Source organism: Harpia harpyja, chromosome 16, assembly GCF_026419915.1.
Source record: "Harpia harpyja isolate bHarHar1 chromosome 16, bHarHar1 primary haplotype, whole genome shotgun sequence".
Classification (NCBI taxonomy): Eukaryota; Metazoa; Chordata; class Aves; order Accipitriformes; family Accipitridae; genus Harpia; species Harpia harpyja.
In genome coordinates, this window is record NC_068955.1 from 24305319 (window position 1) to 24326283 (window position 20965).

General features: G+C 39.7%; 1 protein-coding gene across 4 annotated transcripts in view; it reads right to left on the bottom strand.

Moving 5' to 3' along the window:
• KIAA1549L (KIAA1549 like) overlaps window positions 1–20965 on the bottom strand; it is a 139399-nt gene that overhangs the window by 17161 nt on the left and 101273 nt on the right. For all 4 annotated transcript variants that reach the window (XM_052811419.1, XM_052811417.1, XM_052811418.1 and 1 more), the window contains exons 14-17: window positions 16383–16561; window positions 14550–14767; window positions 8846–8975; window positions 2997–3344 (exon numbers count right to left, since the gene is read on the bottom strand). In XM_052811419.1, the coding sequence (XP_052667379.1) occupies window positions 2997–3344; window positions 8846–8975; window positions 14550–14767; window positions 16383–16561 (875 nt within the window). The remainder of the gene's footprint in view (window positions 1–2996; window positions 3345–8845; window positions 8976–14549; window positions 14768–16382; window positions 16562–20965) is intronic.

Below are 20965 nucleotides of genomic sequence, written 5' to 3' on the forward strand. Positions count from 1 at the left end.
AAGAGGAGAGATGGGAACTGGTCCAGCTTTGTAGTGAAGAGGGGGGTTTTTTTTGCCCTGGCCATAGCTCTCCACTTGACTCAGCCGTGAGAATTTCCAAAGCGGTAACGTGATCTGCCAAGGCACAACGCTGGCAGTCGGGCTTGTGTTATACACTCAATGCTATAACTCCGTCCTCCAGTTGTAGTATACCAGCTGGATGACAAGGACCCAGCCAAGTGTTGCTCATCCCTTTTTTCGAGGCTCCAGAACAACACTAAGAGTTTGCATTTTACAAGCTTTTCTCTGACAGGAGAAGGCACGAGCCCCATAAGAAGGAATCCTGTTATCACAGGTCACCCATGGGCAGTTTGGCAAACAGGAATTCCCTCACAAGAGCTACAGGTAATGTAGGTATTATGTTAGCATGTAAAAAGCCACAGAAGGCCTCAAAAGGGAAAAGAAAAAGAAAAAGGAAAAGGAAGAAGATGATGCATGCACACTCTGGAGAGATACAGTACTGTTTGATGGTGGGACTAGTCAAGAAGTTGACTGCAAAAAATCAAAGATCCATAACTTGGAGGAGACCGGAAGAAATGTAGGCCTGAAGAGTGGTTCTGGTCCCGTGAAAATGTACGGTACAAATACTTAGGAACAGAGGCAAACACTGAGATGGAGATTTGCATGCAGATTTTTGCTGTTTTGCCTCAATCCGTTTACCATTTGCGCTTTATAAAAGTAGAGCATGTCTGTGCTAGAAATCTTGTGTATCGCTTTTATCACCTATGAAATACCTTTGCATTAGGTTTCATGAAACCTAAAGGTGCACTCAAGTTACTGGAAAGTTTGTGGGATCTTGTAAAAAGTTTAGTCTGGTGTCACTGGACTGCGAAGAGCCAGATGTCAGAAGAGAGTGATGGACTGAAGACCTTTATACTTGCCTTGTATCTAAAGACCCAATGGTAAAGCCAGTGTCTGCATTTGTTCCAGCTAAGCAGGCAAAATGCTCTTGAACCCAGATTTCAAATTATAATAGCATTGTTAGTGGCAATTGCCACTAAGAACTGAATTTTAAGAAAGGGCAAAAATAAAGAATTCTTGGTTTGCAGAGGTAACATCCTCCCCCGAATAACAAACACCCCAGTGCTCAGGTACCTCTCACCCCCAAAGCTGCCGGAGGCTGCTCACTCACCCCTCGGCTCAGTGAGCCTGGATACCTTCTCCACGTGTCAGCCAACCCACTCCCGAGCACTCCCCGTCGCAGCATCTCCCCCGGAGCTGCTGAGTGGAGGTATCCCGGGCAGGCAGACAGCTGCTAAGGTGCTGAGAGCAGTAATTCTTCCATGTTTTTCCTACCCACAGGTCACTTCCCACACACGTCTCGGCTGGGTATTTTCAATTCCAATCCTCTGTCCCCATTTGAGAACAAACCAGTAAATGGTGTGGTTAAAGTACAGCTCGAATTCGTGAAACTGATACGCAGAAAACTATGAATTAACAGCCCTTATCCAAAGTCCAGCAGACTGTGCTGATCCTAATCTGTGGCGATCAACTATCTTTAGGAAATTTTTTAACACTATCTTCAAAACGCCAGAAAGATAAGCAAATGCTTAAAGATCTGAAACATGCAGATTTACAAGAGTATTAAGTCTTAGAACAAAACAGTGAAGCATTCACCAAAAAAGTATGGCTATTACATTTTTTTAAAACCTGTCGCCATATAGTATTTTTAATTTCATTTTAGAAAGACTCTCTGAAGTGTCAAAGTAATTTGACTACCCATTAGCTGTCTCTTAAGCTTGTAATCGAATTCTAACCATAAAATATGATTATATGCTGTATGAAGTTCATTGGACCAATTTCAAAGTGCCAGAAATAACCTTTAGCATGATTTAAATAGCACCAGCCTGAACCTTTGCAGGCAGTGCCATTGGCTTTCAAATATGTTCAGAATAGTTCAGAAGCAGCATCCCTTAATGTATTTTTTTATTGTCATGGGAGGAAGTCATAGTAATAGTTATTTTGAACTGAAGACATTTTTCTGCATTATCCTCTTATTCTAGCCAGAGTAAGGGACCTAATTTGAAATGCATTCTTTCAAAAATATATTCATTTCCAACCAAAAAAAGCCTTAAAATGAACAACTTTTCACACTGCTATTGATAGATGGGCTATTTCTCATCTGAAAGCAATCATCTCTGGTTTAGATTTGTACCTGACATATAAAAAGAAAATATATTGTTGAGTTTCACAATACCGTAATGAGGGAATTTGTGGGTAGTTTCACACACACTGAGGGTGTGCACAGTGCTACTGCAACTGCTGTCTAGATACCTACAAAATTCCATTAACAATTTCCACCCATGGATTTAAGTTCTAAATTCATTTATTACTTCTGCGAGGTAAGGACATTTTAGCCACAATTTGAGGCTAGAAAATGAAGGATAAAGAGTGACTTACACAAGGTCAACCAAGAAACCCATGGAATTAAACCACCTCTAGAGTCCCAAGTCAACAGCTGTAACTGCAAGATTGTCAATAACAGCCCACATTTCAGGTCACTCTGGTTATTACACTTGGTTCACTCTCTTGCAATGATGCTCTTCTCTTCAGTGATGGACCTCATGCGGAAGTGTTGAGTGTTTCATACCCAGCTGCCTACATAGCTGTTCTACAAAACCAGATTGTTTCCTAATATGTGTTTAGTGAATAGGAGAAGACATGCAAACAAGTTCTTGATCTGGTGAACAGCCTGGAGCTTAGTGCAGCCTATTCTTTCAAGCATAATTTAGACAAGACAACCTTGCTGCTAACTAATATAGGTACTGAGTCTTCCTGCAAAAGACGGGCATGGGTAAGCTTACATACATACACCCCACTACCCATACTTACTTACTGTAAGCATGGGTTTACATCTGGTTTTAAGCATGTAAACAGGGCTACCTCTTTAAAAAGTGTGTCTCGGAGTAGAAATATCTTTATGATCTTACAGTATACTAAAGAGAAGTTTCACTTACTGGTCTTGGTAAACTGTACTGATACATTTCTGGTCTGTATGTGGGTACCCACTGTACCCCCCCTCTAGGTCGGGTCATGGTACCAGGAGCACTGGTCACAACCTCCGAGTAGGGCAAGTGCGGTGCTGAGCTGTATGCCTCCTGCCTGCTCTGTCCTCCGTGGCCCGCAGAGGCCAGGCTGAAAGCCTCTTCCAAGAGCATATGCATCTGCTGTCGAACCTCATCAATAGAGGGCTGAGAACTTAAGGTTGAGGTCTCCGAGTGGCCTTTGGCCTGACGGGACCTGGCGTAACTCCGAGGCTCGTTGACGCGGTCAACATTTGTTTCTTCTATAATTTCAGGCTCAGTCTGTTGGATGGAATAAAAGCACGTATACGTAAAAAGCTTTACAAGACAGTATTTGTGCTGCTTCACACAAAATGTTCTCAAACACAGATGTAACATATACAAAGTCGGGAACTGTGACAATATAGACACATGACAAATACTGGAAAGGAGTCATATGATGCAGGCGACTATAATAGCCTGTTATATCCTACATTGTTTGCTAAGAAAACTAGCAGGGACACTCTGTAGCCGATTAAATTGTCAATGATTCACTTAAAAACAATTAGAATTAATGTTCAAATTCTTTTCTTAGTTGTTAGTATCAATGGGAATACGACTGTGCCAGGAGGAATATGGCTCCCTAAATAGTACCATCACTATGAAGGACCTCTTACAAGGGACTGCTTGTTACAGCTACAGAGACTGAAATTCTTTTGTCCGTTCTCACATATTAAGATTTCAGAAGAATTAAAGTTTAGGGGTTTTCCTGAGCTTTCTAACCCAGTGAGGACCTCTAACAACGATGACACAAACTAGGTCCTGTCCCTTGCAGAAAATATCCTGACATAGCTTGGTTGTCTAACCTAGTCACCTAACAGTAGTTACACAGAAATTTACCCAAAACTAATGTGGGAACAGTCAATGAAACACGTACTCTAACGAGGAGATAGTACTCGTGCAGCTTAACTTGAAGGGTTACTCCTAGGGTAATTCCTTCTGCACACGTAGAGTACAAACAGAAATCACCCCCCTGATTTTTTTGCCTGTAACTCCAAGACAGAAAAATTCATCATATTGTAAGAACTTGACAGTGAAATAGCTAACTTCACCTATATTCTGTAAGATTAGATTTACTGCCTATAGTTTTAAAAAATACATTTTAAACAGGCAACCTGAAAAAGCAACCAATTCCTTATAATTCTTTAAATATCAGTAAAATGCATTTAAGATGCTAGGATAACTGGAATGAAGAATAGGATATGTACCTCCTTCTATATATAGCACGTGGTTAGAACTGTGTTAGCATTTAAAATAGCCACAAATAAAAGAATACAACAGGATGTTCTTATTAACAATTCCAGCACTATCCTGATGATTGGAGTGCTCTGTAGCTCCTAGTGTGGCATACTTTTTTTCCCCATGTAATAGTGCTTTTCTATACCTGACTAGACAAGCAACTGTGCCCCCAATCTTTTGCAAGCTATGTATGGTCATATGTACTATAGGACAATCATAGTACATATTTCTTCATTTGCAGAGGAAAAAATCAAATTGCCTTTCTTCTTCTGTTATCAGCCGTTCAGAGAAGAGTTACATGGTTAGCCTGAAAACTGACAATAAATTTAAATAAACGATCTTAATTTGTTTTCTCTCTTAGCTGTTTTAAGTATAGCTATATTTTGTACTTCATGAAAACACAGCAATAAAAAAGGAAAATTAAGACAATAATTAATCATTTGCGTATTAGAATTTAACTGTAATTTATATGGTTATAGTTATACGGTATATTATTCAAATTCAAAACCACAAACCCAACTTCAGGCTTCTTAAGTGGTACACACATCAGATTGGGGGAGGAACAATGTAACGGCACAAAGTTATCTTAAACTGAAAAACTTTGTAGGAAATCTTCAACTGAATAGTTTCCCGTAATTTTCTTCCTGCATTTTGATTCCATTGTTATTTGTGTTGTTACAATAAATAAGAATCAGGTAAATTTTAGAAGCTTGACTATAAAAATCAGGTAAATTTTAGAAGCCTGACCATAAAATGCAATGGTAGTTTGTAAAAGTGCAACCAAAGAGCCTCTGAAATCATACTGCCCCAACTGGATGATTAATAACCATAGTTCTTCTATTTTCTCATGCTTGTAAAAATGTCAGTGAACGGAATCCCACAAGAGACCTATCAGTACCCAATGCTGAAATAAATCAGGTTCTCTACTACACCACCTTGGTGAAGCCATTAGACCTCTATAGAATGTCTAAAATATATCGTATGAATAAAGGGTGCATATTAGCAGTTAACATTCAGTCAGCTTTGATTTATCAATATAAAAGTTGACATGAAGATTTTGGAGGAAACTGGTGACCATTACGTTTCCTCAAGTTTTAAAATTTATTTCAATTCATCCTATCACTTTCTGATGTATGTCATTTGCTTTCCTATCAACTGAAACACATAAGTATGGTAAATATATGCCATTATACATTAGCGTTACCATTCTAAAAATGCAGATACTGCTTATACGTGGTTACTGTATAATACAAGGAACTGGAATTATATTAAGAAGGAAAAGAAAATCCTGTACTGAAAGACAGACTTTATACACCTCTGGCATAACTCTGCTGCTGCAACTATACTAGTAAAATTTTTCATGTGAACATTAATCCATAAGCTTTTTGAGGAGTTGCATTAATTTAACTATATCAGTAAAATTATACCAGTAAATTCTTTTGTATATCAATCTTAGATATGTACAATAAGGTCATTTTCCTCCTTTTACACCAAAACCAGCCTAAATATTTTCTGCCCTAGTATAAAGCCCATTAACAGTCTAGAGGTTCTAGACTCTTTCATTATAGCATTTGCTCTACTCACAATTGTCTGTGAACATGTTGGAAATAACAAACATGTTCATAAAGTCTCCTTAATCTACTTCCTAGGTGAAGGTGATGATAGTAAACCCTATTGGGATTATTTTAAATTGAAAGATAGGTACTATTCAATAATAATCCATTTATAAAAGATGCTGTAAAGGCAAATAATATACTCAGAACGTCAAACAGTAGAATGTACACTCCAAAATAATACAAAAAGCTACGTATTCTATGTAACTATTGACCTCATATCCTGACCAGTTTTTAGCTCTGAGAAACAGAACCATGGTTCGGAGAAATATCACCAAAAAATCATTATAGGGAATGAAATTTTTTAGAAAACTATAATTGAGATATTAGAACTTTGTTATGTAAGGGGAACCAAACCCACATAAATAAAAAAGTCAGTAGTGTGGAATAACAGATTTCTGAGCTCTTACTTCCCTCTCCTATTAAAGGACAAAGGAAAGTCATGCAGATCATAAACTCTCATGATTTGGTTGTGCATATGAGTCTAATAGTTCTTAAACAGTTTTCTTAAAGAATCTAGGGGATCTTAGCCTCTTTTGTTAAGAAAAAAAAAAAGAAAAAGAAAACATTTATCATTGTTGGGAAGATAAACCTCAACACATAACCTGGGCATACTGGTAACAGCTTAAAAAAAAAAAAGGGGGCAATTTGTTAATCTGAAAAAAAAAATCTCATGACTTGAAGATAACATGAGCTATTTGATTCATTAATGTAATTATTTGGAACTGCTTATAAAACACAAATTTCACTATTCTTTGGCGGGACTTGCTGCTAAATAAAATACTGGGAGGAAGAGGTTAGCAGGAGTCCAAGAAGGCTGGAACATTTAGAACGACAAAGTGGATGTCAAAAAGTGGTACCAGATGTTATTAGATAAAAAAGAAAGGACACAAGATTCAGCATACAAACCAGCCCTTTTTCAGAGCCCTTTTTCACCCATTTTCTGAGGTCAGATTTACAGAAGTGTTTAGTTGCACCACTGGTGAGATCCATATGAATTCCACACATAAATATAGATATAAGTGCCTGCCGACGGGTATCCTGGGAGACCAAGCCTGTCAGACGCTCGGCATAGCTCTCGGGAACCTCAAACAGGAGTGAGGGAAACCAGCCCACGCTGCAAGCTGAGGCTTGGGAACTAAATTTCAGCATCCTGTCCCATTTTCCCCTGGCATTCTTCCGCTTTCAGAAGGGAAATACATTCAGAGTTAGAAGAGGTGCACTGCAGTGAATCTGCAGCGCATCAGGCAAAAGGAATTTTATGTAACTTATCAGTAAAAAAGACTGTGCCATGGACAGCTCGCCCAACTGCAACCTTGAAAGAAAGGCGAAAGGAAACTTGTGTACGATGTGCACAGATCTCGGAGTTTCTAATTACTTTTAGGACATCTCAGAAGCTCATTAATCTATTTTCAAGGTTTTTAACAAATTTTTTAAAAATACATTTTATATATAGCATACACAATATTTTAAAATATATTATTAAAATCTTCTAACTACTTATGGCATATTAATTTTCAACTAATAGCAGGAGGCCATGCCTGGCCCCAGAATGTTTTCAACATTCATTTCAGGAAAATATCACCTATGAAAAACTAGCTTTTATTAGCATATTAAAAAAAATCCCTTGCTGTCTTGAAACATATGATTTTCAGGATAATGAGGGTAGGCTGGCTTGACAATGTTTTTATCTAAGAAAGCTCCAAAAATAAAGGAAGCATTGGGGGGTGAGGTAGGGGGATGGGGTGTGGAATCTTTTTTGCAAAACGTAAAACCTGTTTCAACAGGTTATACCTTTCTTTTTCCAGGCTACAGCGATGTGTTCTAACGCCTCAGAAAGCAGCGAGCCAGTCGTCCCACTTACACAGCACAACATGACTCAAGCGATCTGACGGGAAGTGTCCAAATGCAGGAAATCATTTAAGAAATCTGACACCGACAGCATGCCCCTAAGAATTCTGTAAAAGATTTAAACTTCCCTGAACACATCCCCTGACCTTGGTACATTCTTTCGCCTTGCTAAAAGTGCATCCCTGGCAGCTGAGTTGACAATTAAGCCCCACACAAAACGCTTGTCATCTACAGAGTTTAGAGGATGAACAACCACCAAATGCACTTTCTTATTTTCCAGAATGGTTTAGGCCTTCTCTCGGGACTGATCTTCAGGGATAGCTGAGCTACAGCATTTTGTACATGTGGCGAAGGATAGAAAAATTCTACGTTACTCCAGTGTGGGGGCTATTGTTATCCTCATTCTGGGTGCACGCAGTGTCAACTTGCGCCCAGTGTATGTTCAGACTGCACAAGACAACTCGTCTGCCTTGTGTTGGCTCCGTGAGTTCCTCGGACCATAAACCAGCATCTCCTTTGGCTGGTTTTGACATTTACCTATGCAAAACTCTCCCAGTTCTGATGTAGTAAGAGGACAATATCTCTTTCTAGGGGATTTCCACAAAACACTGACATCTGGACTCAAGTGAAATTCCCAGAAGTTGGTTGTTCATTCTTCTACATCAAGAGAGCAGCATCAGGGGTACGGAACAAACAGAGGATTTCAATTGCAAAGAAAAAAAGCTCAGTATCAAGAAAGTGGCCACATACTTAGAAGAACTATCTAAATTCAAAACTCAACACTTTGGCAAATAATGAGTTTTGGGGCAAGTGTTTTCTTTGCATTTCAGACTGTAAAATGATGTACAGCTGTAAACTACGTGAAAGAGTCTGTGCTCTGAGTATCCTGAGCTTTTTTCAGGATGCTGACTGCACATGAAGTACTGTAACATTAAATACTCAGTGGCACTCCAGCTTGTAGCTTATCAATAGTTTCCTGGTTTTAGGAGTAAGTTGAGACTTTACTGAGCAAATTTCACTGCATATATCTGATAAACTTACGTCATATCCACTGTTACGGATTCCACGTCTAGGTCTTTCTCGAGTCACTAGAAGATCCATCTCAGTTTCTCCTGGGCTAGGACTGTTCAAAGACTGCCTGCTTCTGTATACCGAGTTCTTCATCGGTTGCCTAGAAAACACAAAACAAGAAAACAGTAAAACAAAAAGAAAACAAGAAAAATGACAGGCAGCAGTTTTCAATACTTACCTTTATTCTAAAATGATGAGGTTCATCAAAATGCCACTTTATTATAGGATATTCTTTCTATGTATATGGAAGTGCTAGAAATCAGTAACATTATTAAGAGATCATTAATTTTGTTAACTATTAAAGAAAATAAAGCTATGTAAAAGACATGGACATCATATGTGGGAGCTTATCAGATGAAATACGTCCCAAGAAGGTATCAGAACCCTTTTAACCTCAGCTGATATGATTCAAATTCATAAAAACTAAATAGGTGCTATTATCAAAAAATAATAGGACCTCCCACACACTCAGATGGGGAGCAGAGATTTTGGTTGCTGATCCTGCGCAACGAGAAGTGGAATAATGAAACAAACACCCAGCAAAGTGAACAGGAAGAGAGACAGGAGTGGGAGGGAAGTGCTTGCAAGATGCTGGTTTTCGATAGCCAGTTTGGTAACTGGCCACAACTTTATCAGAGATCTGCACTCCCTGGAATTAAACCGCTTCCAGCATAGCCCCAGGCAAAGGCATCCCTAGGCGTTGAGCTTTCACCAGTGTGTGCTCAGAAGCAAGGGGAGGCAAATGTAATGGAAAGAGCATATAACTCGATATCCAAAATACCCTGTAACCTTTCCAACGCAACCGTTTCTTCCCTTGTTACTGGTTATACAAAAACAAATATAGCATTCCTCTGAAAGATACAGAATATATCTGTACATAAACTCTTCAGGAGTGGTTGCCAAATTGTGATACAGGAACTTCATGCTTCATTAAGCCACGTCTTTTAAGAAGGCTACATCTAAACCAGAAAAGTTTAGGAGATGTTGTTCTCATAGTGTATCTGGCCATTGGTCATTTTCTTGCATATCCCAGAGAAGCGCTCCTCCCATTGTAGATCAATAACAGATCAAATAATGGCATGCCAGTTTCATTTATTAATACAGTAATTACAGTGCTGTTAGAGCCTGATATCAAGTTATCTTTGCCTAGTCATGCTATTTTTCTGCTTTGTGCAATTATTCCATTCAAAATATTGGAAGTAGATCAGGTCATCTAACGTGTCTGCGCGTTGCTCATTTTGCACAGGGGACCTGACAATGTTCATCATGAAGTAGGAGAAGTTGCACGATTATGTCTGAATTCACACTTTCAGTCCCCATTTGCAAGGTAAGATTTACACCTGAATACTTGCGTCGTGCTATCAGATGGATCCCCAACATGAGCTGGGGCCCACTGGACCAGCCCTGGTCGCTGTGCTCAGCAGCCAATAGTAAGAGATATAGCAAAGGTGTAACGACACAGATTTTGAAGTGACCTGCTTCTTCAGCGTCTGCGCTTCGGTCAGATGGACAACTATCCATACCTGCCGGGATATACTGTCCCTTCCTCTGGCACTTGAAGCCAGCAGTTCTCAACTAACCCTCACAGACTGACTGAAAACATACACTCACTCCTTGTTTTCCCAAGGTTGTCTTGGGTAGCTAGTACTACCCAAGTAGTGATGTTGTAGTAAAGTTGCGTGTCCACAACATTTTTTTGCTCGGTTGTTCATGCGAAAGTAAAAACATCCTTAGTATATCACGTTCATCCAAGTACATTTTTACTTAGAAAAGTTCAAAAATGGCAAGCATTTTTTGCCCTTCGATCAAATCTTGGCAAAAGATTGCTGCTGTGGTAGGGGGTTCAAAACAGTGTTGGGATGATTTTGAGGCTACAGCAAGGGAGGGTTTCAAAGGCAATAAACATCAGTCAGAGCACAACAGCCTTTCAGCCATGACTGAAACTTGTGGGAATCAGAGAAGAGCTGAAAGCAGAAATTTGGAAGGGGGCTATTGAAGGGAGACGACTTGGGTGACTTTTCCGACATTCTCCTATGTTTGCCAGGTAACTTGAGAAAAAATGCAATCTTGTGCTAAGATCTGACTGAAGGCCAAAAAATGCTTGTATTAAAGCTAAGTGAGCGTGTGGCCTGAACCGATTACAAAGAGATCTACTACAATATTCGAGATAGTGAAAAGCCTAGGACCATTTCTGTAAGTGACATAAGAGGAAACCACATGAAGTAACCTGTTCCATTCAGCAATTATAAAGACTTTATGGTTTAACATCTCAAGAACCATCAACGAAATGAAAAGACAACACAGTCCAAATGAATTCACTGCTAAGAAATAGTTCTTCAGATACTACAGATTTGGTTAACAGAACTTTTTGCCTTGACAGATTAGACGGCAGAAACTGGTTGCAGAGATCCAGAAAGACAGACATTTACAAGATCTGACAGGATAAAAGGTAGGACAGAAAAATAATCATTTCACACTTCTGATTAAACTAAGTACTCAGGCATGTACTTAATTTTAAGGCAACTTTCAAAAACTTCTGCGTGACTATTAATCACAAATCTCCATGCATGTTTGAAAGTCCCAAATGCACTGCCAAAGCAGAAGACAAGCAGAGGTTTTGCAATAAATTTCCCTATAAAAATAATATTGAATAAATTAAAGTGTCTTATCTTATTTCTTCCAAGACTATACTGTCGGTATTACATGGGGAACTAGGTTATGCCAAGGCTAATCAGATCTGACAGTCTTTATGTTCCTACATTAAAGGTCTCTAAAATTTCATGCATGTTTTACAATAGGTCCATAAATACTCAGTTGATGCAGTTGTGATATATTTTCTAAGGGATTCAAATATACAGCTAATACATGCAAATTCTTGACCTGATTACAAACTATTAAAGAAAATCCCAGAATAGTGCGTATCATCAGTAGGGTCTTAAAAATTGCCTTGAGATTGCCAATTAGCTCATTTAAGAAAGTTTTACTAATGAGAAAGGAGGTATGAACACTAACAACTGGCATTCAAATGGGTTAGCAAGTGCCTTCTGGGAACACAACTGGAACATTTTAAAACATGGATTTTATGGTACAGAAGACTCAAAGGTACTAAGAGCACAAAGCTGTTTGTTCTTGAACAAATCAAATTATTTAGTTTTGTAAATCACTTTTAAATACAATTTAAAACAAATCCAAAATGTAAAGGTGATCTTGAGTAATGTAATCAACTGCATCTTTATTTTTCTGATATATTTTGAAAATGCTGTAATAATGTGATTTAAATTAGTGGAATATATACAAAACAGAAGAGAGTGGAACAGACCTTTTCCCTAGAAACTTTGAAACCTTTGACTTACTCCTAAGTGATATTATTAAAAAAAAATTCAGTTTTTAATTTCTGTAACTATAATGATATAAACAATGATTCAAAGCAGAAAATGTTAGAAATCAAATCTTTTCAATTTTATGCTAACCTAGATTACTTTAAAAGCAATTTTATTTCATTATGGACATACAAGTGTATTGATTCATTTATCAGTAACCAAAACCCACATTAGCTTGTAGTATTATTCAAGGTTTTCCTCCAGCAGTATGCCATTTTAGCCATCTTATTTTTAGTTAGAAGAATGAAGACAATAATGCTGTCATGTGTGTTGCAGCATATCAAGTTCATTTCCAGGTCTTAGACTGGAAATTTTAGCATAGTCTTTGGAATTGGTTTGTCTGCAAACATCTGCAACATCTGTGAAGGTCATTAAACGCTTTGTGGCTTAACAGGAAGTGCATCAGAAATGGTTCTTCTCTCTTCCTATGTAGGGATATAGACTATATATTTAACAAGTAAATCTGGCAGTCAGCCTTTTATGGTTCAGCTACACAATGAAATCATTCCTCTGCAGCAGTATACCTGCCTTCAAGCAGTTTATATCATGCCAGTGATCACCATCTCAAATAGACTATGACAGGTTTACACAACACATCAGAAAACACGCAGAAAAAAATGTATTCTGGGACCTTTCAGCACATTGGCACATGAACAAACAAACATCAGTATATTTAACAAAAAGCAGATGGCTAGCATTAAAGCTTCATGTGTAATGTTTTATACATTTCCTACATGGCATACGACACATAATAAACATCCAAAGTAATGCCTCAGTCCTTCACTGTACGTACAGCACACAGTCATGTCAATGTTTCTGCTGTCCCATCTATATCTTCTGGACAGACTGTGCAGACAGAGCCAGACTCCTGTGTACTGAGGGTTTGGTATCTTACCTGTTCAGTGCACTTGGAGCAATTTATTCCTCCCTCACTGGAAAACTGCACGAGGAAATGATGCCCCAGACCCTCCAGCGAGGACATAACATACAGTTAAGTCAGCATCTTTTTTCTTCATTGACCAGTGCAACCCTGGGAAACGGCCCATCAAGGGCAGCATCCCTCAGTCATTTAACTCTAGACCTATAAAAGTGCATCGCATCACAGCTTTTGCCCATATTCTGAGCCAACACTGCTTTTATATTTCCCATCACAGTCTTTTTTCATCTCTGTACCCCAAGGGTATTGCTGAAGTTGCACTGTGTGCAAAGACTGTGTCACCACCAATGCTTTGATTGCAGTCATGATTTACGCTTATAGGAAAACTTTGGTCTGAACTTCCCAGGAGATGGGATGCAAGATTGCACCTCCAGGCATGAGGGCCATTTCCAGAGGAAATGTATTTCAGTATCGCTTTTTCTCTCATGGATCAACTGCTGCTGGTCCCTGATTACAGTAAGAACCAGAGCCCTTGTGGGGTGAGGCGCAATGGCAAACACACTCTTATAATCTTTCACACCTCTACCACCCGTAAGGAAGCAGAATCTGCATACTGTGCCTTTCCTGGGGTAGGACTGGTGTGATCTCCTCTTTTCAGTGTGTCAACTTGCATTTCAGAGAGCGCCAGCAGCAGAGCAGGTCCACCCACCCACAGTAGGCTCAGGCAGAATCAGCATGTACACTCCCCTCTCGTTTCTAAAATGGGGAAATGAATGCTACTGGTGTGCCATCCTCAAGAGACAGTGAAGTGTTAATCAAACATTAGTACTGTTATACAATATGCCAGCTTCACGTCACAGATGAGCGAATCATGAATTTCTCCGTTAAAGGCACAGGAAGATCACCAGTAACAGGTACACACACAGCCTTACAGATACTATCCCCGCAGGACTTGCTGAAATACATGGACAACGTACTGGTTGTGTTATCTTATGCCTACTGCAATACTTATATTCAGATAAAAATAATGACAAAATAACACCACCACTGAACTTTGCAAAAGAACAAGTTCAGATGCTAACTTCCTGGCTTAAGTCCACTCCCAGTATTACCAAAAACATCACTAGCGCTTTTTTTTATTTACCTTACTTGGAAAATGACTCACAAGAACTTGCACCTGTCCCTTCCCTTATTTTTTTTTCTTTCCATTTCTTTCTTTTTAACCACAGTGCAGCTTTACCAGATGACATACCTTCATAAATAATTATGGGTTATATGAATTTTCTCCATAAAGTAGAAGGGACCAGCTGACCATACAACAAACAGTTGGCTCATTAAGCATGGCCCCTTTGATTCCCTACAACCCCTGGACACCAACTGTCCTCCCAGATGAACAACTGCATATAAGAAGTCTCACCTGTTCTTAGGCTCAGCAAACGGAGACGAGACATCTGCATCTGGATCCAAAATGTGGTCAAGTTCTTTCTGGTTTTTCTCATACATCCTTTTTCTCTCTGTCAGCCCCTTGTTGTTATCAACCTGAGGGAAATCATAGTACCCCTTCCTCTTGGCTTTCAAGCGCAGTTTGTTGCGGTAATGTTCTATATCGGACTTCTGCTTCAAAGCCTTGTTCATCTAAAAGGCAAAAAGAGGTTTAAAGGATGGTGCTGGGCTGGCTACTTCCAAACAATATTGTCAGACTGTGTTTGATGCACTGCATGTGTCATTTTACAGAGCGTGTTTTGTACCACACCGTGCCATCTGTAAGCAGCGAGGAACTGCAAGTGAACAGAGTCGCTGCATTTTTATGGCTTGGCAGATGGTTAAATAATTTTAGCCTAAAAACTATGTACCATTACAACAGTGACTCAGATACACCCACTGAAGAAAAACACTGATGATGTTAGCCAATTGTCGTGACCCAACACCGTGCTTGCTTTTGAGCACCACAGGGAGAACTCACCGATGAAAACTCTTCTAGGGTCCCATAAGTACAGATACATTGCTCCTGACTACACAAAACCTTAAATAAGTCAGCACTGATGGCTGGGGAAGAATTCCGGTGAAATATCATCATATATTCCTTTTACTTATATGCTTCCTTACAAATCTGTTATGGGCCTGTGTCAGAGACGGGATCCTTAAATAAATGGCTGTTTGGTCGGACCTGGTACAGGTCAGATCCCATGGACACTCCTAAGTGTTGAGAAAACTTCCCTCCTGCTTCAAATTGTCAGTTACATGGAAATGAGCAATCTACTCGGGCTTTGTGCTTCCAGAGTCAAATTCTACAGTCTTCTCACAAATTTCAAGAAATGTATGTACAAGAGAGCACAGAGCACCGGGAGTGCCATCCTGTTGACTTACAGAAAATAGATGCTGAAATCTAAATAAACCTTTCTCTGAGTTTGGAGACGCAAGAGGGCTTAAAACATAAGTACGAAAGGAAGCATGACAGACCGCTCTGATGCAGGCCCACCTGGGAAGCCTGATGACACTGTCTTCTACTGGGTCTCTGGCAGCAGCCCTCCCTGTTGCTTTTAAACAGCATCAGGGAGATTCTGGCTGATCTTTACATGACTGTTGCAGTGAGAGTTTGCAAACAAGACACCTCTCCGGCTTGTCCCCATCATGTTTAACAACTATATAAAAGCCTCAGTCCTTTGTAAATGGACCAGTCTTGATTAAAGCTACATAAAAACATGAATAATCATACAAGTATTGGAGCTGAAGTGTGATTTTTGGCCAGCACCTGGATCAGATGCTTATGCCATCCCCACTTTGCTCCCAGGAAATAACTGCACCCTCTGTGCACAGGCTGGAGTGCAGACCTGTTGCATCCCTTCTTGCTCTGAATGAGATGTATTGCTCAGTACATAAGGAGCAGCTTGGCACCCAGACGATCTATATACATTTCCATGCTCAGCCGCAGAATTCATGTAGACAAAGATCTTATTCTGCTCTCTGTCTTCACTACTCATTTTGTTAAAACAAATATGATAGGAGAGAAGGATATTGGGAAGGTAGGAATATAGAAAATTGCCTCTTTCAAGGTCGCATGCATTCATAGGTGCATTGTCAAAGAACAGATCTTAAATTCTCAGACTTCTGAGCCCACAATGCTAATGGGACTTTATATAGCATCAGGGTGAAAAGCTCCCACCAGTCCTCAACTCTAACAGGCTTAAGATTGTTCCACCTGTCGATGTAGCCAAGGAAACAGCTGGAGACATTATCAGAGAGTCCTTACCTCTCCATTAATGATGGCAGATTCCTGGCTCCTATCTGATGCAGCATGAACAGCAGGTAGTGCCACGGGTTTGATAGCTATCAGCTGTACCGATCCAGAAGAGGTGTCGAAGGGGTCAATGGCAGATTTGGCAATGTTATCAAAGAGAATGCCTCCTTCTTCTTCATCACTTACAGGCACTAAAGCACATCAAACTTATTCAGCATAAAGACACAGATATTTTTACTGCATGTTCAGGGTGAAATTCAGCAAGCACATGCTTTAGATTAATGATGTGCTCAGTACACTCGAGGAGCAGACCTGGGAGACCTTTACACTGGAAAAAAATCCCATTAGATTACAGATAACATTATGCATTCAAAGGATTATCTGGCACTCCCCCAAAGCAGGTTGTTTTCCAATCTGCACTAATAAGATGGAAAAAAAGGAGAAAAAGAATGACACAGAAAATTGTATAAAAATGACAATGAAAGTCAAAGTACATGTTTTCCTAGGTTTCACATGGAAAAGACATTATATGCGTGCGCGCACACACACGTCTCCCCATGCCAAGGCATCAGTAGTTGCACCTGATCTAACCCAAGACTGCAGCTTTTTTGGTGTCTGATACTGCAAGAGCATGGGCATTCTCAAAATTTGAAAAATAAACCCACTGATTTTAGCAAAAGTTATTAATGCTAAAAATGCCACCTGTTAAAATGAAAGCATTACTGTTGTGTGTTAAAACATTCTTAAGAAACTGATGGTGTCCAAGTTTATGGGGTTTTTTTGCTTTGCAAAGCAGTACCTCAGGTGGCTGTAAAGTTAACCATTCAAATTTCTTAAAAGAGAGGAGAAGGGTTCTGAAAATCTTTAAAATTAAATGGCGTGGTGAAGCATCTTTAGTTTTAGGTTTCTATTTAAATGGATAACTTTCACATACAATCGGGCCCTTTCTCCTCCAAATTTTGTTTGTAAACCTACATCACCTTGTCAAGCTGTTCAATCTTAAACCTTTTATCCTCATTTTGGAATAAAAGAATGACTCTAAAGCACGAGCACAAATTCTACAAAGAGATCCTTGCAAACATTTTTGAATAATTATGCTATTAGAAGGAAGAATGCTTGCTCCATCTCCTAACTGACAGGAGCAGAGATCCTCTGCTAAAGAACAAAGAGGCCTGCTCTAAATTTATTTCCTCTGAAAATACACTCTGGTTTAATATTTATCACTGCACAAATTACAATGGACTTGTATAAACTCAGCAGTTTAGACAGCAAATGATTTTGGTAAGAAAATATTTGACAGTGGTAACATAAAATATGAACCCACTGAGTAAGCTCATTATCTTTCTGTCTGTACTCAGTGTGGTCTGGAGTTGACATTACTTGAGCTTTTTAGAAATATGTGGGTTAAATCACTTTATCATTAAATATTGTCTGTCCAGCTCCACAGAACTGTCCAAATACGATAGAGTCTTTAGCGGGTCTGAAATCCCCCCCATCCCTCCTGGGGTTGTTCAAACACTCTGAAATTGTATGCTCACCGGAGCGAGCGGATCACAAGCCTGGCTCACTGAAATTAACTGCCGGACTCCCACTGACGACCATGCCGCCAGGACACCACACCAGCAAAACCAGATGAACGAAGAGATACTTGCCTGTCACAGACCGCACTTCAACAGGAAGGCATTTACATTACAGTGAGTATAAAAGTGAAGCATAGATGTTCTCCCCTGGGGGCATTTTGAATCATTTCAGTTCTCATGTAAGTCACCAGATGCAGTTCTGGCAGATGGGTCTTGTCTGTAATTCACCACCAAAACTTCCACACTACCTGAAGAAGGTACCTCCGTTATGACATGACTATCTCCAAGAGAGAAAAAGGTTGTCTGAATTGTATTTTTCACTGAAAAAGATGGTCTCTCACGATGATTACAGCTTAGGTGAGCCTGGATAGTATTTCATATGTGGTCCAAGTACCAAGAAGCTGTAGAATCCCTTCTCCTTTGCTGCCTGTCTCAGCATTTGCCTGAGCCAGGCATGCCCAAAACCCCTGGCTAAGCATCAACTTGCAAAACATGATTCTTTCCAAACATGCTCTGTGTACCCTGCTTCAAGTGGAAAGCACCAAGAAGTGCGGCTGCATTTCCACCCCAGTGTTTCAGAAGGACGGCGCTTGCTGAGACCTCAGCAGTGATCTCCAGGCACCCGCAGAGAGCACGACTAGCTACAGATGCGTGGGTTGTCTCCTCAGACCTCATTTCAGGATCAGAAACCAAGAGTTGCTTAATTAAACAGAATTCCTCTGGTTCAAAGACTCATTAAACAAAAGAAAAACTGAGGGTAAAGAGAATCAGGAATCACAGACGACAGCTGCTTCTGATGTGGTACGCTAACACCAAAGAGGAACCTCAGTATCAGCCCTCTCATTGGTGAGCACATCTCCTGCAGCGCTATTGGCATGGAATTAATAGCCAAATGGGACTAAAAATTGGAAGTCTATTCCACCTTAGCTTAGCATTTGTTCATTAATTGGCATTTATAATATAAAAGCAGTTTTTTTCCCTTGCCCTTTTTTTCACTGCTGAGTGATAAAGAGTCTGTGATCTGCAGTTACTGGCATGCTGCTATAGTTTGTCCTGGCAGTGAACCATAAGCAAGTATTGTCGGAATTGTATTATTTGCTCCTATCCATCTCTTTCTGAGAAAGTTTACAGCAAGCATTTGTAACACAATTGAACCACGGCAACCTCTAAACTTTAAAAAAACAAACCAGAGAAAATTGGGAGTCCTGGAGTGTTTGTTTCTGCTGTGTATCCCTTCCCCGGGCCAGTGCACCCATCCAAACGCCTCAGCTGGGCGAGTAACTGACGGGCACGGGAAACTTCAGAAAACTGCCCAGATATTCTTTACAGTCACTCAGAATAAGCACACTTGCTTATTATAATTAGCAACACAGACTTAAAGCGATGCTTTTAATTGCTGTTTTTAAACAGATGCATACCAACGTTATTATGGATTCATTGTTCTACTCGTTTGCACTGTCTGCGTGCACATATAGCGCGACTTAGAAGTTCGGTGGCAGATAAGGTCAAAAAACTGACTTAATCACCTACTTAACAGTAATTTCCTATCTCTGAAACGTGCTAGATATCTCATGCCACATGATCCACTGAGATTGAATTACTCCTCCTAATCTTCCTGTGACTGAAGTACATGAAGCTATATCCAAAGCAATCATTTATTAAGGTTGAGTGCCAATTGCAGTGAAGATCAGCATGGCACTGGGTTTTTGAAGAGCAGGACCATCGCTGAAGCTTTATCTCCACATCACTACAGCTATTAGCATACCAGATTTGCTAGATGAAAGCTGCTTCAGGGATGCTAACCTCCAGTTTTGGTGCAGTTCTGTACCATTTCCAGCCGGCGATGCCAGCAGGTGGGGCTACCCACTCGTGCCACCAGTCCCCCAGCCAGTGCAACAGGGCTGTGGAACTCTAGCTTGGAACCGTTAAGATACAATTAGCCAGGTAGAATATTCTGGTTTTATCTAGTTACTAATTTATATTTTAAAAAAAGAAAAAAAAAAAGTTATACTTTGTCAGCCTAAGATTTCAATACGAAGGCCGCACAAGATTTCTTCTCCCTCTCTCTTTCCCTCCACCTTGTCTTTCCTACCCTCTCCCAAATCGAAATACATTGGAAGGGAGAAAAGGAGGACTGAAATACTACCCTGTAAAAAAAGAGTAAGGAAGTTTAAGTTACCTGTGAATCAGGTAACCTTACAGCAAAATACTTGAAACAAAGATATGTGCTGTCCTGCACAGAAGCAACCATTTGACTGATTTTGGAAGTCCTCAGAAAAAAGAACGACATCAATGGAGAAAAACACATAAAGCCAAAACCTAGGACACACTCGCAAGGAGGCAGACATGCTCTGCCTTTTCTCAGGTCATTCAATGAAGCATTAAAAATTTTCAAAGACTTATTTTTTATGAAGGGAATGCAAACATACCTATAGTTTAAACCTATAGTTTGACAAAGAGCAAACTATGCCGCAGATCTAAAAGACTATCTCCTTAGGAAAGTGCCTGCCTATCAGTATTTCAAACAGAAATCCTGACTCCTGAATGTAAATTAATAATGGGGAAATAATTTTCATTTTAGAGAAACTCTCTCTATATAGAAAAAAAATTAGAAATTTTCGACATCATCTAAATCATTCTATTTGTCAGCTGGCTGTCTCCAGGAAGATATGAACAAGAGCTCTTAGCAATAAAAACCCATATGCTTCTGAAGGACTTTATAAGCCTATAACTAAAATACAAGTTTCCTAACATCAGTATCTGAACCTATTCAGGACTGAAATGCCTCTCTATAAGATACTGCAGTGTAACAGAAAACATACTTATGTAAACATACACACACCCTTCCCAAAATACACCCAACTGTGAGACAGTGCAATTCCAAGCTTTTCAGGAACAGCACAAATATTATATTTTCAGAGAAGCAGATGGCTTACAGACTAATGGAAGCAGCTCATGATTCCTCCTGGATATTATTTTCTCATAGGCAAAATCTGCTAAGTATCAGGCCACGTA